General features: G+C 45.7%; 1 protein-coding gene across 4 annotated transcripts in view; it reads left to right on the top strand.

Moving 5' to 3' along the window:
• LOC108289080 (myosin VIIA and Rab interacting protein) overlaps positions 1-18,389 on the top strand; it is a 209,767-nt gene that overhangs the window by 107,906 nt on the left and 83,472 nt on the right. For 3 of the 4 annotated variants that reach the window (XM_017508339.2, XM_017508336.2, XM_037731278.1), the window contains exons 3-6: positions 250-330; positions 4,403-4,500; positions 4,724-4,804; positions 7,447-7,590. In XM_017508339.2, the coding sequence (XP_017363828.1) occupies positions 250-330; positions 4,403-4,500; positions 4,724-4,804; positions 7,447-7,590 (404 nt within the window). The remainder of the gene's footprint in view (positions 1-249; positions 331-4,402; positions 4,501-4,723; positions 4,805-7,446; positions 7,591-18,389) is intronic. The other variant, XM_017508338.2, reaches the window with a different exon arrangement.

Raw genomic sequence — 18,389 nt, 5'->3', positions numbered from 1 at the left:
GGAGGTTGCGGTCAGCCGAGATCACGCCATTGCACTCCAGCCTGGGTAACGTGAGTGAAACTCCATCTCAAAAAAAAAAAAAAAAATGTTAGCATTACTGTGGGACCTCATGAGTCCTAAACCTATTTTCAAGGTTAACAATTCAAGTGTGTAATAGTGGTCTGTCAGTTCAGTGGCACAGTGCATCAGTATTCACTGAAGACCTTTGATAATCATATTCATTCTCTTCTCCCATCTCTACCCTGCCAGGAGGAAGCCTTTTTGAGTCAAACCTGGAGAATGAAGGAAGCATTTCTGGCAGTGATTCAACATTTTATAGGCAGCCAGAAGGTAAAGTTGCTTAAAAGTTTACAGCTACTGGGAAGTTGGAGGAATAGAAACACCTACAGGTATAGGTACTGCCAGGGATCCCCAGCTGCATTGTTACCCCAGATGCAACTATCTACTACTATGTGTGAGTCTCCCTAGGTCACTTATTAGTGCCAGTGTATGAATCCATCGTGAAAATAGGTTAGTATATCCAAAGTGTGGCCAAGAGAACAGCATTCATTACCCAACCATGGATACTTTACAGTCAACTAGTAAATATTCTTCTGGAGTTGGAACATATCAATCCACTCACTTGTGCATCTCATATTAAAATATTCCTGTGAAGAATGTATCATTTACTGATTAACTTCTACTTTTTTATACCAATATAATTGTCCTCTTAGAGCAGTGGTTATAAGTAAAACCAACTTCTAATTTCAAATAAAACTTTATCCATCACTTCAGTTCTTTCTCTGAAGTACTGGACATTGACAATCAGTGCTCCCTGAATTGTCTTCCTCTTGCAACCGCCACAGCTCATCTGCACCCTCTATTCTCTCTTTGGGAGCTATGATAGTTAATTTTATGCATCAACTTGACTGGGCTAAGGGATGCCCAGATAGCTGGTGAACCTTTTTTCTGGGTGTTCCTGTGAAGATATTTCTGGAAGAAAATAGCATTTGAATCATAGACTGAGAAAAGAAGATCCACCCTCATCGGTGTGAGCAGGTGTCATCCAATCCATCGAAAGCCCAGATAGAACAAAAAGGCAGAGGAGGGGTGAATTTACTCTCCCTCTTCTGGAGCTGGGACATCCATCTTCACTTGCCCTCACACATCAGAGCTTCTGATTCTTGGGTCTTCGGACTCAGGACTTAAGCCAGCAGATCACCCCATTCCTCAGGCCTTCACGCTTGGACTGAATTATACCACTGCTCTTACAGATCTCCAGCATATCTTGCACATAGCATATCATGGAACTTCTCAGCCTCTTTCATCACATGAGCCAATTCCTATAATAGATCTCCTATTTTATATCTATGTATATCCTCTTGGTTCAGTTTCTCTGAAGAACCCTAATACAGGTGCCTTCTCATGAAAAGTGTGTCCTCTATTATTTTTACTACCTGCAGCTTTTCCATAGGTTGCCACACACCATTGTATGACCTCAAGTGCACCTCCATTTGCTGCTGAGCCAGAAACGCCCAGCCTTGATTTCATCCCAGAGTTCTAGACTCAGATTTCTAATGCTTGGCCATTAGCACCTGAAGATTCTATAGGATTCTAAATCCCAGCTTGTCCTAGTCAAGCTCTTTAGGCACTTAGGTCCACCAGCAAGAGATATGTTTCCTTCAGACTCTCTCCATTTCCTCCCAGCTACCTAAGTACCTGTCGGTCTGTTTTCAATCTTACCCTTCTCTTTCCATTCTGCAGCCCATATCCTGCATACCTCTCTGCTTGAAACTCTCCAGTATTAGTGTTAATTTCAGTGACCATTTATATCAGCAAGGTTCTGCAGTACACTAAATATATGTTTGTACATGCACACACACACACACACACAGATTCCTTTTAAGGAATTGGCTCATGCAGTTGCAGGGGACAGGGTTGCAGGGGACTGGCAAGCCCAATACATACAGGGTAGGCCAGCAGGTTGAAAACTCAGGCAAGAGTTGGTGCTTTGGTCTTCAGGCTGAATTTTTCCCCTAGGAAACTTCAGTTTTTTGCTCTTAAGGCCTTTCAATGGATTGAATGAGACACACCCACATTGTGGGGCAACCCTTACATGAAGTCAACTGATTATAGATGTTAACCACATGTAAAGAATACATTCACAGTAATACCTGGACTAGTGTTTGATTATATAACTGGGTACTACAGCCTAGTCATGTTGACACATTGACCATCCTACCATCTTGCTGGTCTTCTGAACCTTGGCCACCTTGCCTTCTTAATCTTCCTCCACACCCTTGCCAGCCTTTCTCTCCGAAACACTGACCTGAGACTTCAGTTTTTACCCAGTGTACCACATCACTTTCATCCAAGAATTATAACCACGGCATCCAAAGCCTTTCTAGTTACAGCTCCAGGTGCCTGCCTCCCAGTGGTCCATGGAATTTGGTGACCGTCTCTATCACATGGATAGTTACGCATGCCTCTTAGTGGTTACTTTTGTGTCTAGTCTTCCAATAGCTCGGAAGGCACCTGAGAGCATGGATTCAGCTTGTCCACCAGGTTATCACTGGGGCCATCACAGAGCCTAGCACACAAAAGGCACTCAGTAAACATTTTTTTGAGTCAATGAAAATGTGTAGACCTTTTCTTTGAAAAATACATTGGTGGCTATCTTCAAGAAGAGAGAAGGGAGATACAGTGTCTGCTACCAGGGAGCCCTTAGTGTGATGACAGCTTAGATCGTGTAGGCTCTAGTTATCAAAACATTGGAAAGACTGCATGTTCAGTCAGCCACCTGGTGGCGTGCAGAGCCTGGGCTGGGCTGCCCTACGTTACTCTATCATGACTGTCAAAGCTGGCTTGTGACATACTCATCAGCTAGCTAGATCACTTTGACCTTAAGTAGGTTGTTTAGAGACTTTATTATGTTTGCCAAATGATATTTTCTGTCTACATTTGTGTCCTTAAGGGTCTAAGAAGCTTGAATTACTTTTTTAATTGAGTGAGTAATTAAAGAATTGATGTATTCACACCCTGTCTCATTCCACAGAGCATTTTCAGCAGCTTACAAGAGATTTGCATGTGTTAAATAATATGAGTAGGAGATTATAAATGGAAACAGGAGGTTGAAATTGGGGAAAAGGAGACCCAGGCACCCAACCTTTGCTGACCTACATTCTTGCACATGATGTGACTTGGACTTCTGGGGCAAACTAAGAGTAGGATGATAGAAATTCTCATAAGTAAGAAGCTAAAATCTAGGATCTCAAGGGAAACAGAACTTTTCCCAGCAATTCACTCCAAAAAGAACTTTGTCACCTGGGAAGTCCTTTACTTTCTCCCATTTGTTGCCATGTCTTAAAAAAAATAATGTTCACTAAAAATATGATAGTACTATATTTTTTAATCATGTTAGCTTGTATTCATCTCAATTTTGTGGTTAAAATGAGGGCTTTGGATTCAAAGGAATGGAATCCAAATTCAAAATCAAATTTGAAATCAAACTGGATTCAAATCTTAGCCTTCTTACTATCTTGCTGTGTAACCTTGGGTGAGTTATTTAACTACTCTGTGCTTCAAATTTACCAACTGTAAAACAGTACCTATATGGCACCTACTTACTACTGGATTTTTGTCAGAATTAATTGTGATCATGTATGTGAAACTCTTGCCCAGGGCCTGCCATGTGGCTGAGTTCTGTGAGGTTGGCCAGTGTTGTTAATATTGGTTGATAGTCTAAAAACATTATACATAGAGTATATATTTGCTTTAAGTCATATGCACAACCCAATTAGTATATTTAATAACATTTTCCCCATAATCACAATAATATATGTGCAAAATAAAGCATAATCTTTATCTGAGAAAGTGGATGAAGAACCATTATTTCTTTACATTAAGCTCTTTTTTTCAGTCATCTTTAAGCCATTCTGTGTGATTAGACCAGTGCTTCATGTTAGTATACAACAATGAAGATGATCAATTCTTGCTCTCTGAAAATGACCTGTGGGAAAGGCCAGGGGCACGTAGCCTTTCTAGCTGATTAAAGCAAGCCCAGAACCTAGGACAGAACTCCAGCAAAGGGCAGGGCTAAAGGGATCTGAGAAGATTTGTTAGAGGAGTAATTTTGGGCCAAGACTTGGGGTCCGTGGGAACCAGCTCAGTTATAGAGCAGGAGACTAGGAGGGAGGGGGAATGAGATAACAAGTCTGAAGGAATCAAATAATTTGTTGCATCTGAGGCACGGGATGTAAATGATGCATGGAAGGCAGTAGTGATGCAGGTCAGGGCTTTGTGTGCCACGGTAAGCAGCTTAGAACTTATCCCGGAGCCCCTGAAAAGTTTAAGCAGAAGAGCTTGACCCATCCTTTGACTCATCATTCCCTTTTAGAAATGCTTTGTTCTATTTCCTCCCTAGGACATAGTGTGATGGACACCTTGGCTGTGGCCCTCCGGGTGGCTGAAGAGGCCATTGAGGAAGCGATTTCCAAAGCAGAAGCGTATGGGGACAGCCTGGTAGGGCCCCTCCTGCTCCTCTCTGCCTGGGGAGGTGTGGGTTGGGGTCCTGGCTGCCAGGAGAAAGTGCAGGTTGTCAGGAAATCAATGTCCCAGCAGCCCTAACTAGAGCAGGGCCCAACCTCCCTCTGCTTTTGTGGTCGAGAGTCTCCTGGGAAAGTGACTGATTGCCAAGTCACTCCTAACCCACCCGCAACACACAGCTTTTCTCTTCCCTCTGCAGGACAAGCAGAACGAGGCCAGTTACCTGCGGGACCACAAGGAGGAGCTAACTGAGGAGCTGGCCACGACAATCCTGCAGAAGGTGGGTGGCCCCGGCAGCGGGAAGGCTGCAGTTTCCTGGCTGGGCCGGGAGCAGGGACTCTGGCAAGTAGCAGGTGAAACATGCGGAGTGTGTCTGGCACTGCACCTTCTGTGCCTTCTCACTTTAGCCTTTTGTGCCTTGGGGACCCACACAGAGGGAATACATCGCACTGTGTTGCAGTCTCTCCTGCTAGCTCTGTGTCCTACACTATTCCTTGCAAACCAACAACCCCAAAACTCTGGCTTTTGAAAAGGACCTTTCTGTCTTCCATAGCCAATTCTCCAACACCAACTGAGAAGTGAAATTCCATTCTGATACTAACTTCTTCCTGGATTTAGTGCAGACCCCACAAGTTAAGGGCTTAGTCCCACAAGACTGCCCCCACCTCAGATGCTAGCCACAAGTTTCACATATCCCCAAGTCACCACACTTTTCCCTAGTCTGCCACAATTTCGGGAGTTTCCACGACCCTGGACTCTCAATTCAGTGATTTGCTAGAACTCACAGAACTCAGGAAAGTGCTTTATTTACCATTACCAGTTTAATTAAAGGGTACAGGTGCACAGCCACATGAAGAGACGCTTAGGGCAGTAGAGTCTGGGGACTGGGTGTACAGAGCTCCCACGCCCTCTCTGTGAATGCCCCTCCCCCAACACATCTATGCATGCACCAACCAGGAAGCTTTCTGTGCCTTGTTGCTTCGAGATTTTAGCCAGGTTTCACTATCTAGGCATGACTGATTAAATGAGTGATTACCTGACTGAACACACTCTCTAGTCTTTCTGCTCCCAGCCCTCTAATCATGTACTGTAGTTGGTTTTTCTGGCAACCAGCCCCCATCCTAAAGTTACCTAAGGGCCTCCCCTTGAATCACCTTGTTAGTGTAACAAAGATACTCCTATCACTCAAATAATTCCAAGGGTTTTTGAAACTCTGCCAGGAACTGGAGACAAAGACCAAATACAGATGCTCCTGAACTTACAGTGGATGGGATTAAGTCCAGATACTAACCCCATCCTAAGTTGAAAGTATCATAAGTCAAAATGCATTTAATACACCTAAACTACTCTTAATATGTCATAGCTTGGCCTAGCCTATCGTAAACATACTCAGAACTTGCATTAGCCTATACCTGGGCAGAATCATCAAAAAAGCATATTTTATAATACTGTTTAACAGCTAATATAATTTATGGAATGCTGTACTGAATACATACCGCTTTCCCACCCCTTAAGTCAAGGACTATCTGAATATATGTTTTGTTGCACCACAATTTCTTTCTCGCTCATACATCTGTAGTGGCTGCATTTCTGGCTGTGGGTTGGGACAAAGGCAGCTGCAGCATTTTCATTCTGGGGCCCAACTGAAGGCACATCAGCTGCATGTGGCCATGACAGGAGCACAAGCCAGCAAGAGGAAGCGCACACCGCCTATTAAGGCTGAGGCTTAGCCCTGGCATATGGTCACTGACTCCCTCCTCACATGTCATTGACCAGAGCAAGTCACACATCAAGCCCAAAGCCAAGGATGGGGAAGCAGATTCTCTCTATACCGGGAGGGTCTACAGAGTCACCCAACAAAGAGCCGTATGCAGGAAGTGTTGAAAAACTTCAGTCTTCCCTTTGGTCACAATAACTCACATCCCTTCCATATGTCAAGTAGACTCACCACACCCAAAGACCTTCATGTCTCATCCAATCACGGTTCAAAGTACATTTGATGCAGTTTCAGCTCCTTTTTAGCTGGAGATCTGTAAACAAAGCAAACAAGTGACCTCCTCCCATATACTCCCATACAATGTTGGAAGAGAGACAGGGAGACAGCACTGGCCCCACCCACCTGCAGAGGAAAGACTGGGAGGGACCAGGGGTCACTGGTCCTCAGCAATTCTTCAATCCTGCTGGGCAATGTGTCTGGGTCCCCACCCTGCCGTGGGAGATGGCGCCTCAGTTCATTGTTCTCTGGGCTCTCAGCCTTCCTTTTATCTGCCTGTCTGGCCTAAAGGAACATTGAAGAATATACCCATCTTGGTGGCTTAGCACAGTTCTTGGCTGCTTCCTAGAAACTGAATAGGAACTTGAGAGCCCAGAGGCCCTGGTACAGATGGACTCACTAGATCCAAATGGTTGTGCAGATGAGCTGGATCTGGAGCCATTCTTGATGACTCTTCATGTCTACCCCCTTGATAGGGCTTCCAGATGCCTCCTAAAGTCACAGCCAGAGGCTCTGGGTTTGAGATTCAGCGCCACCATTTATGAGCTGTGTGGCCGTAACTGATAACTTAGTCTCTCTGAGCCTGTTTCCTCATCTATAAAATGGAAAGAATTATACTATGTACCCACTAGAATTAAGTGAGGTGAAGCATACGCAATACCTAATGAGGTCTGACACATGCTACGCACTCAATAAATAGAAGAAACTGTTAACATCATGAAAGGATTGTTTGTAAACTGTGAAATGCTTAGAATGTTCAAGGCTATCATTGTGCTAGCTTCTCATAAAGCAGGTCTGAAACAGCCTGGTGTTCTGTTGAAATTAATCTTGTAAGTGGCTAAAAAATTCCAAAGATGGTCCCAGTTACTCCACATAGCATCAGGAGGCCTCTCCAATAACTTGCCCCATTTTCGTCCTCCGCTCCCCAGATTATACGAAAACAGAAGAGCAAAAGTGAGCAGCAAGTGGAAGAGGAGCCAGGATGGCCACATCCCCAGAGTTGCAGCACAAAGGTGGCAGATGAGGGGACCTTGGCATCCGCTGGAAGCCACCATGCTCCCACTGCCCTCTGGGTGAGTCCGCAAGAAGTACTGGCCTACCCTCCACACATGCAGGTCTGGAGCACACATTTAACCCTCTGTCATTGAGTCAGGTAGCCACTGGCCTGGGTAAAAATTTCAAAAGGATGGGGAGAGAAATTGAGAGAGAAAGTGAGTGTCAATGGGGGGCCAGGAGGGGTAAGAGAGGAGAGAAAAACACAGTCTATTGATGATTACAGAGGTAAGTTTTACACAGACCAATTTAGGAAAAATACAAATGCTGATAGGCTTCATTTTTTTTATTCACTCTGAAAAGAATTGTACTAAGTCCAGTGGGGAAGTAGCTTTGTGAGGATCAGGTGTATTCTTAGCATCTAGATTGCTTGCTTTACTGAAACTGAAAAGCGGCAGTGAGAAAATTGCCACTGCTGTTTCAACCACCAAAATGGTCACATTTGGACACAGTCAAGAAGTCACAGTGTGGAGCCAACCTTTCTGTCTGTCACCTTGAGTTGGAGCTCAGTGGTCTTCCCACGGCCCAAGGGTTTGGTGCTGTTCCTGTCTGCAATAGAGTGCACTGATCCTGTAACATTCTTTGTTATTGGTTTGATTAAGCCCAGTTGAGGATATGCAAAGTGCTGGGGAAGGAGCCCGGTGGGGCAGGTTCCGCAAGAAACCGAGGGACTGGCCAGTAGGGCTCTGGTTCTGCTTGATATAGGTACCCACAGTCTGAGACAGGGAATCACACAGGTGCAGTTCAAAACTAGAAATCAGCCATGGGAAAGGCAAGATCAGGGGCTTACCACATCCCCGCTAGGGGTCTAGTGGCATTCATCCCTGCATGAGCGGATTAAAACAAGGGTGTGCAAACTAGCACATAGTAAACTTGCAGTCCACAAAGGATAAGCATAGGTCACCTACATAAACTCCCTCGTCCTCACCAACCGCCAGATGCACAGGGTTACAAAGAGTATCTTTATGGCTTCATCAGAGATTAAACTTCATTGATTTATCGGCAGAAGCTTTCCTTGTCAACATGCTGTCAGCTTGTTCTACTGCTGCTGTCATGCATGCACTCAGCACCAAGGAGAACAAAACAAGTAGAAGACTCCATGCCCACCCTCCAGAGGTTTATAATCTGGTTAGCAAGGCAGAAGGGGACACGGATAAGGCTGGTTAAAAAAAAAAAAAAAAAGAGGTAATGGGAGACAGTTCGTAACTGGGTGCTGAGTTGAAAGGTTGAGAATGAAAATGGATTAGGAATTCAGACCAGGGAGGGGCCTTTCCAGCAGGGAGTGGAAAAGTATCCTACCGGATGAAGCAGGGAAGCAGAAGTCCTTCAAAGAGCCTGTCACTCAGACTGGCCACAAAATCAGAGCTGCAGTTCCTGGGCTCACACTGCAGGCATGACATCACCTTGCATTTTGGGTCTTTCTGAAGTAATTTCTTCAAACTCAAAGTGTCAAGTTTGGGGACCTCCAGAAAATAGAAATCCCCACAGCATCCAGACTCAACTATGAGTCAGTGAGTCAGAGGCAAGAACAGAGAGGTTGGGCTCTGTCTCTGCCACACCTGGGATAGGATTCTGGACTTGCCCTTGACTACTAGGTATGTAACCTTGAACAACGGTTTAGTTTCCTGTCCATAACATGGAGATCATAAGGCCTTCCCTAAAGTATGGCTCTGAAGATTCCTTGTGTGGCCAATATAGTCTTTATTGAGCTTCCCCTATGTGCAAGGGACTGTGCCAGGTGCTTGTATCAATTTGTTCTCACACTGCTAATTAAGACAAACCCAAGACTGGGTAATTTATAAAGGAAATAGGTTTGACTTACAGTTCCACATGGCTGGGGAGGCCACACAGTCATGGTGGAAAGTGAAGGAGGAGCAAAGTCATATCTTACATGGCAGCAGGAAAGACAGCGTGTGCACGGGAACTCCCCTTTATAGAACCATCAGATCTCATGAGATTTATTCACTACCACGAGAACAGCATGGGAAAGATCCACCCCCGTGAATCAGTTATGTTCTACCAGGCCCCTCCTACAATATGAGGGAATTATGGGAGCCACAATTCAAGATGAGATTTGGGTGGGGACACAGCCAGACCATATCAGTGCTACAGAGATAGTGGTCTCTGCAGATACAGCAGACTCCACCATGTAATGGTGAAACATGCCATAAACAAGTAGATAACAACAACAAATGCAGGGGTACACATTTCAGTAATTGTCACCAAGAGGATGGAGAGGAGGGAGTGCTGGGGAGAGGTAGATGCTTGGTTATGGAGATGTCAGGGAAAACCATTTTTAGGAGATGACATGAAACCAAGACCTGAAAGATGAGAGATCTGGAGCAGTGAGAGAGATGAGAGATCTGGAGCAGCACTCCTACAGAGGGAACGGCAGGCCTGGAGGCTTCAAGCAGGAAGGAATTTGGCATGTTCAAGAAATAGAATAGTGGTTATGTGGCTAGAAAATCAGATAAGGGGCACAGTGGCAACAGTGGCAGGTGACTAAATGAGATGCAGACATAGTTATTGCTCTATTATTACCGTATTTCTACGTTTTGAAATAAGGGTCACTGTATCCTCAAGGATAGAGTGAGTTATGAGTTATGAGCTGTACTTCACTGTGTTTTGGTCAGCTAGGCTCCAGGCCCAGAGAGCAGAGCTGTTGGCATGTCACGTACCTGCCTGCTCCAGTTCCCTGGCCACCTGCTGCCACCAGCCCAACCCCACTACGGGTCCTCACTAGTGCCCTCTCCCCTTCCTTCCCACACACAGCCAGATGGCATCACCTTGCTTCTCTTCCAAGACCTCAACTCACCCACTAGAACATTTCTGTCTACTCACTGCATGTTGGGGCTGTCTCATTCTTCTTTATCAGAAGCTGAAAACACTTCCTCTGCCCCTGTCTCATTTCCCGTTGCACTAAAGAGACCTCACTTTCCAGAAACAGACCTTTCCTGATTTTTCCTATTTGCATCAGCTGACTGCAGCTCTGCACAGTAACTAAAATTCTCATGTAAATCCCATGAAGAGAGAGGCCTGGGGGTTGGGGGTGCGTCATCATAGAAAGCTTGAGTAGTTGTGTTAATAATGGAGTGATGGTCAGACATGTATAGTAATAACACAGGACCAATACCTCTTCTTTACATAAATTTTATATGCAAAGGGCTTTCACACAGTGTTTCCTTAGCCCCACATGAGAGCACCCTGTATTATCCCCATTTTACAAAGGAGTATACTGAGTCCAAGCTACTCCAAGCCAGTGGAACTAAGTGGATGCTGGACTGCAATGAAGGTCTCCTGGTTCTGAGCATTTCCTGCACTGGGAAGCTCCAGCGATGGAATGCCTGCTTCTCCACCAGATGGTCGCTGGATCTCCTTGTTGTGCATATGGTTAAAGCTGGAAATAGTGTCCCTCCCACCTCCTAGAGACCAGAGATGCTCTGTGTGTCATTAGAGATGTGGGACAGTGGGGTCTTGTACCGTAATCCAAAACGGTGGTCACAGCAGTGATGACAGCCAATAGTGTTCCTGTCCCAGCAGCAGGACAGCACTGGCTGAAAGCAGCTGCACATAAACAACACGACCCTTCCCAAGGGGCATCTCCCGCTTACCACATCATCTCACTAGAACGAATTCAGTCCACCCAGGACACAGGCATGGCCACAGGCTGTTTTCACTGAGGAAGACAGTTAGAGGCACAAGCCAGAGTCTCACGGGATTTCCCTTTGGTTTACTAAAAGAAATACGTCTCAGGATTTTACTTGTTTTATCAGGAAAAAATCTGCCTTGCCAAACACCTGCCTCCTGCACAGCGTAACTCATGGCTGTGCTTTGACATTAATGTAAAGAGAACTTAAGCATTTATTACTTTTTTTGAAGCAAATTGTAGAATATGATTTATTTCTAGATTATTATATAAAGATAGCGTCTAATGGAAGCCCTTCCCTGAATGTAACATATATTTTGAATTTTCAAAAAGCAACACTTCACAAGATACGTCCACCTTCCCACAACTTGAATACACCTTTGTGGGAATGAGTTGAGAGAGAACCATGCGGCCATAGTTTGGGAAAGCCGCATCAAGGATGCTGACACATACCCTTGGGGGAGCACCTCTCCTGGCATATAAGTGTAACCACCCAGATCATACGCCTGGCAGGGGTGCAGGCACCTTACAGGAGGAACAAGGCCATCAGCTGGCTCTTTGTTACTGCAGCCTTCACCTTTATCTTAGACATTTGATCAAGGAGGTCCCCTCCTGCCCTCTCCCTGTGAGTTCACACCATCCCAGGATTTTCAATACATAAACAAAATACTTTTGTCAAGAATATTAGGAAGGAAGAAGCATATGTTCTGTGTTCCCCCAATTTATACTTACACTCTTTGCTTGGGGGAGCTGTCCCAAGCAGAGAAGCCTGAATCTGAGAATAAAGAAAAATCTGTTATGCATCCAGCTAGGTCCCTGACACAACTTGTCCCTTTGAGAAACCACTATTTATGATTGTCAGTGGTCACGTGTGTTCTGGATTTTCCACAGCTCAGCGCTGGGTGTGTAGTAGGCATCCTGCAGTACAGGTCCATGGCCAATTGATGGCAGAACAAGTCAATTAGTGGGGCTTTAATCGAGGCTAGACTTGAAACTTTCCCTTCAAACTTCCAGGATACCTGTGAAGGAGGAAAAGTGTACTGATTAAGGTCCCAGCAAAAACACTGGGATCCATACACTCATAAATGAACATTTTTAGCTCCTGACGTGGTTTAAAGACAAGCCCTGTGATTAGAGCTTTTTAAAAATGTTATCGAGACAGAGAACTTGCACCATCCCAGCTGTGGTAATAAGAATGCATTGAGTCTTGATTAGTTGGCTCGTTTAGAGAGGCCTATACCAAGTCCTAGCCTGAACACCACCAATGCTTGAAATGGTGAAATAGTTACTCATCTGTCCCCATTGGGCTTCAGCCATCTACATTTAACAGGGCAAGCTAAGGTCAACTACAGAGCCCACACCAGCCAGCCCAGGAAGATGAGCCACAGACACCCCAACAGCAATGACAGGAAATGACCTTCTCTTCATCCCTTCCTCCATTTATCCTTGTCTCTGTCCTGCTGCCCTCCTTTCCCACCCTCAGGCTCCCATTGGGTATGGTTCCCTATGTCTTGCCCCCCCGTTGGCACTGGCCTGACTTCCTTTGGGCAGGAACCCTCTCACCAGCACCATAGCAGGGCCAGCCTGGTGCCCCCCAGGCATGACACATATGATAGACAGGGTCAGCTTTGTCAAATGCTGCATAAGTGTGGCTGGGCACATTCATGTAGGCAAAGCCATGGCTTCACCTGGCCCAAATGCCCTGTGATGAAAAAGCCTAGGCCAGGACAGTGAACCCAAATTTCAGACCACTGGTCTAGGGCTTAAGTCCAAGAGTTAATTTCAGGTACAAGAGTTAGGACCCAAAAGGGATTGACCCAGGCCAAAGCCACTATGTGGCACACCTCTGGGAACCCCCATTCATATGGAATACAATGCTGGGAGTGCCCCTGGAGATGTGCAGCTGCTGCTGAGGTGAGGACTGTGGGGAACAACCATTGGTTGAGGACCACGCACTGTGTTTGCAAATCACATGTGACTTCTTTTACTCCTGACCACAACATAAGGACATGTATTATTACCCCAATTTTATAGGGGAGGAAACTGAGGCTAAAGCATTAACATAACTTGCCTAAAGTTATACAGGTAGTGATCAGTGGGGTGAGAATCTGAATATCTCGTTTCTGCTCCAAATGTTGATCAAGCTTCTTCCTCTGTAAAATGAGATCAGTGGCTCAGTGATCGCCAAGGTCCCTTTCAGCTGAGAGGTTCTAAGGCTGCACTGTTCAGTATGGTGGCCATAGGTCACAAGTGACTATTTTAATTTAAATTAAATGAAACTAAAACTCTAGTTCATTGGTCACACTGGCCACATTTCAGGTGCTCAGTAGCACCAGTGCCTGGTGGTGACTATATTGGACAGTGCAGAACATTCCATCATCCATCAAGTTGTGTTTGCACAGCACTGGTCTAGGGATTTAGATAAAGAAGAGATGAACAAATGACATAAAAGCAGAAATACAAGGCCAGGTATGGTGGCTCATGCCTGTAATCCTAGCACTTTTGAAGGCCAAGTGGGAGGATCGTTTGAGGCTAGGAGTTCGAACAGCCTGGGCAATACAGTGAGATCCCATCTCTACAAAAAAAAAGAATTAAAAATTAGCTGGGTGTGGTAGCACATGCCTGAGGAGAATGAGGTGAGAGGATCCCTTGAACCCAGGAAGTCTAGGCTGTAGTGAACTATGATTGTGCCACTGTACTCCAGCCTGGGCTAACAGAGCAAGACCCTGTCTAAAAAAAAAGTCGGAACTACACATGGACACTGGCTAGAGCCTGGACACAAACCAATGGGCTGAGTTTCAATTCTTATACTTCAGAGTACATAACTGTCCCCACTTTCCTCAAGCTGTTCTCACCTTGGACATGCATCTGCATCACCTGCCCAAGCCCTGCTTTATAGGTCTTGATGCAAGGGGTCAGGGGTGGAGCCTGGTCTTCCATATTACTGGAAGCTCCTGGGTGATACTGACATGATGCCAGGCATAAGGATGGTATCTTTATAATACCTTGAACAGAATCGTGACCTACAGGCTGTGGAGAGCCCTAAGCCTATGACCTCCTGATAGATCCTCTCCTTTTTCTTCAATTCTCCAATGACCCAGACACCTTTGGCTTAAGAAATAACCATGCAGAATCCCTAAACCCCACCAGCACCACCGCTTGGGCTTGATTGCAATACCCAAACTTAATTCATCTTCATCCAGATGGGATTTCTCATCTCTTCTCTTGAAAGAAGATTCAGTGTGAATGCTCCCTTTTTAATTTCCTCCCACATTGTGTGCTCTTTGCCAGTAGGGAGGTCAGTGCAACCTGGCTTTCAAAGCCTTAAGATGCAATATCCTAGAAGATAGCAGTGTGGGTGTTATAATTCATTTTATGCCTCTTTGGGTGCGTGCATCTAAAAAGACCACTCTGTAATAATATCATGATGTTATTGGCAATAATGATGATGACACCGGGGACCAAATGCTTACCGTATGCCCAGTGACTAAGATGAATCTCTGTTTGGCTTTCTCTGTTATTCTGTCTTTTGTCCCTTCCTATTTTCTCAGCCTTTGTCTCTCATTTCCTTCCTCACATCCCCCCTCTCTCTTTTGAATGGCCATCATATAGAACTAAAGTGTATTTTTTCATTGCTATAATTATCGGATTTACTTTAGTACTTATGTCTGACCCTAAAAACACAAAGCAAAGCCGTGTCTCCATTATGTATGCATGTGACCACTCTTCTTGATTTGCCCTCAAATCTTTGATACTAAAAACATTCTCTCCCTGTTTTTTACTGTGGGCTCTTTGAGAGCAAAGACTATTTTAAAGCTGCGGTTGGTGCCACAGGGAGCCTGTCCTGTTGGTGATGATGATAATCGTAGCAATCATGGCAGCAATCTATGGTTCCAAGGGATATAAGTAGAACACGTTGCTGCAGCCCACAAAGGAGATGCAGCTACTGCAAAGGAAGGTGTAACAAAAGTAACCGATGATCACACTGGCTGTTTTGCCCAGAGGTTCAGGACCACTTGGTTCAGATGGCAAGTCCTGCTTGGGCACATTAACCACGAGTGCATTGTTCCCAGGTTTGCGGCAAAGGCTGTCAGGCACACACCGAGAGAGCATGGAGGAGCATCGACGTGGAATCTGACAGACCCAAGCTAAACACTTGCCTTACCCTTGGCCATCCATATGCTTTGGACAAGTTCTTCCACCCTGACTCGGTTTACTTATGTGCACTTAGTCAAGTCGAGTGAGAGAATAGATATGTCACACCAGCTCAGTGGCAACATTTAATAAATGCTCTTATTAGGCTGATATTTATTGAGTGCTTTCTCTGTGCTATACATGATACTGATCCCTTAACATGAGGAAGCTGAGGTTTAGAACACTTGAAGTTTCTCCAAGATCCCACATAGCAAGAGGAGTAGCTGGTATTACCCACTACCTAATGTATCACCTATAAGTTAGTGCCCAAGGAATAAAGAGGAAGGGCCTGTCTGAAAGCTCAAATTCTCTAGTTCATCAATGCAAGGATTGCTGATGTGCTAACATTCCTGAATCCATGGACCCCCCTGCAGCATTGCACAGATGTTCAGACACTGTAACTCAGACCAGCCCTTCCAGTCACCACCCCTGCATCTTCTGTGTACCCTAGGATAAGTCAGACAAGCAGAGGTTGTGGGTAGGAAAGAAAAGTGGGCACAGAGGGCTCCGCCAGGGTTATAAGCCAGTGTAATAAGCAAATACATTACTCACCAACGAGTTCAGCCAGAGGCTGAAGTAGAACTAGCTGGGGAGTAAAGGCATTGTTCTGGTGCCCTCTGCTGGGCACGTGTTGCTTGTAATGAATTTATGGCAGAACCACGCCTGGGTCTCAGAACTCTTTTCCACCCTGGAGACTGCAGGCCACCAGTGTCTTGGGGCCTGCTGGAGACAGTGCTGTTGGGCCTTTTGTGATTGTCAGGGTGTAGTTTTTTTCTAGTGTGGAACAAAGATTTGCCTGAAATAGAGTCTTTTTATAGCCTGGCATCCCCTGCTCTCTGCTATTGGGACCAGAGAGGGACTTTTCATTTGTTAGTCTTGGCTTTTGTAGGGAAGGAATGGGGGAGAATTTTCATCCCGTAAAAAATGGACCCCAGCCACCACATATACACACAAATCTAAGCCACTGCAAAATTAAATATTAAATATTGTTTCTCCTTTTTACACTTATATTCAGTGATTTCCAATGAGAAGCTTGTAGATATTTTTTTAAAGGCCAGATACAGTAAATGGCTTCTATGAGGCTGCAATAATACTGCATCTGGCAACGAGGCTGTCAGCTTCATAAGGGCCAGCACTGTGTCTCACAGCCTAAAAACTCAGTCACAGACATGCCACCAGGCTCACACACAAAAGACCATCCCTGCCCTTATGGAGTTCACTGTGTGGAAGACACAGCAAGTCAGTGCACATCTGTAGGCAGAGCTGTGTGACCACACTGGAGGGGAGGCCTTGCCAAGCCCCAGGTACAGCAGTGCCAAGGGTGTGTCCCTCTTGATACGTGCAGGTTTGCCATAAAATGATGTTTTCCTTCACTTTTAATAACTTCACTTGCCAGTTGACCACCATCCTCAATCTCTGTCCTCTCTGAAAGCTGCTCGTTTTCTGTCCGATATTTAGCAAAATCGCAGAACGGCTCTGAATACCTAGCCCTGTGAAAACCTTCAGTGTCATCAACCTGCGTCATCCAAATGGCTGAACACTCGGGATAGCGTCCGTGCTTGCTGTGCCCTCACAATGAGGGAGGTGACACTGAGCCGAAAGTCACTTCACATGTGTGTTGGCTTGGCTCTCCTCTAAGTAAAACCTTGCTCTCCAGGATGTAAGTGTAGATGATAGTGAGCTCCTTTTTATTTCTTTCTCTTACTTTCCAATTTTTGTCTAAGAAGTTGGAAAAAAACATAGGCACTCTGAAAACCCATTTTGTAACCATTCACTCAACAGCAAACGTTCATGATTTCCAATTCTATACCAGTGACTGTGCCAGGGGCTACAGATGTCACTGCTGAAACAAATTACCCTTAGTTGCTCCACCGTCTAGTGGGGGGCCCAGCTCAGAAAAGAGACGTTTGCAAGAATGCAGTAAAATGTAAGTGTAGAAGAAGCCCAGGACCCCCAGCCCAGCCTGGAGAAGGGGGCAGTTGGTAGATTTCCCACAGGCCATGGCCTGCTTGAATATCTGACAAACGGAAGCTATGGGTGGGAAACCTTACCAACACACAGTGTCTTGAGGAATTGATAAGATGGGGAGAGCTCATCACCACTGTTTGCATTAACCTATGACCATTGCATCAAAAGGCAGGTCTGGAGGCCCATCACGCTCTATCCTCTATATTTGAAGGGATAGAAGCAGGTTGTTAACACTTGGTTCACAGCTTTGGGGGTTCCATATTTGTTCTGTAAGCCCACCTTCCTCCTGGATAACCCCAAGGTCTCCTGGGGGAAGTAGAGGTTTCCTGTGATGCTTTCTGAATCTTAACTGGTCTGCACCACCATTCTCCAACAGAGTGTACCAGACGCCTGTATGTGAGGGCTCCTGGGCCCTAGCCTGGCCTGTTACAATGGGATGCTGGGTTTTGATCCTCCTCAGTCTCTGTCTTTCCTTAGACTGGTTCAGAGTGCTTGGGAGGCAAGCCCACTGAGGGCATCTTCCTCTTCCCAACCCCTCATCTTAAAGCTCAGTCTTGCCACCCAAGTATCCTGTGCTCATTTCTGCTGTCTTTCTTTGTTATTCTCTCATACCTTTTTTTTTAAGCTACCATTTATCATACAGTTTACTGTGAGTGCAGGGCAAGGCTAAGTTTCCACATCTCTCTAGGAATTCAGTCACTTGGCCAAGGTTGTATAGCCAAGGTGGTCAGGGAGCCCAGGCACAGCTGACCCCGGGGTCCAGCTCCAAAGCACCCCACGGCCCTGTCCAGGGTGGCCAGGGAGCCTGGACACAGCTGACCCCGGGGTCCAGCTCCACAGCACCCCATGGCCCTGCCCACAGCTCTTCTCTGAGAGAGCTTGCCTTCTCTAGAGAGCTTGCCTAGGTGCCTGAGGGAAAGAGAAAGTGAGGAAATGGGTACGTTTTGCACTGGGACAGGAGGGAGTGGGGTCTGCTGGTGCTGACATCAGCCAGCAGGTGGAAGCCCACTG

This window comes from Cebus imitator, unplaced genomic scaffold, assembly GCF_001604975.1.
Source record: "Cebus imitator isolate Cc_AM_T3 unplaced genomic scaffold, Cebus_imitator-1.0 Scaffold391, whole genome shotgun sequence".
In the NCBI taxonomy this organism is placed as follows: domain Eukaryota; kingdom Metazoa; phylum Chordata; class Mammalia; order Primates; family Cebidae; genus Cebus; species Cebus imitator.
This window is presented reverse-complemented; position numbering and strand designations above follow the sequence as displayed.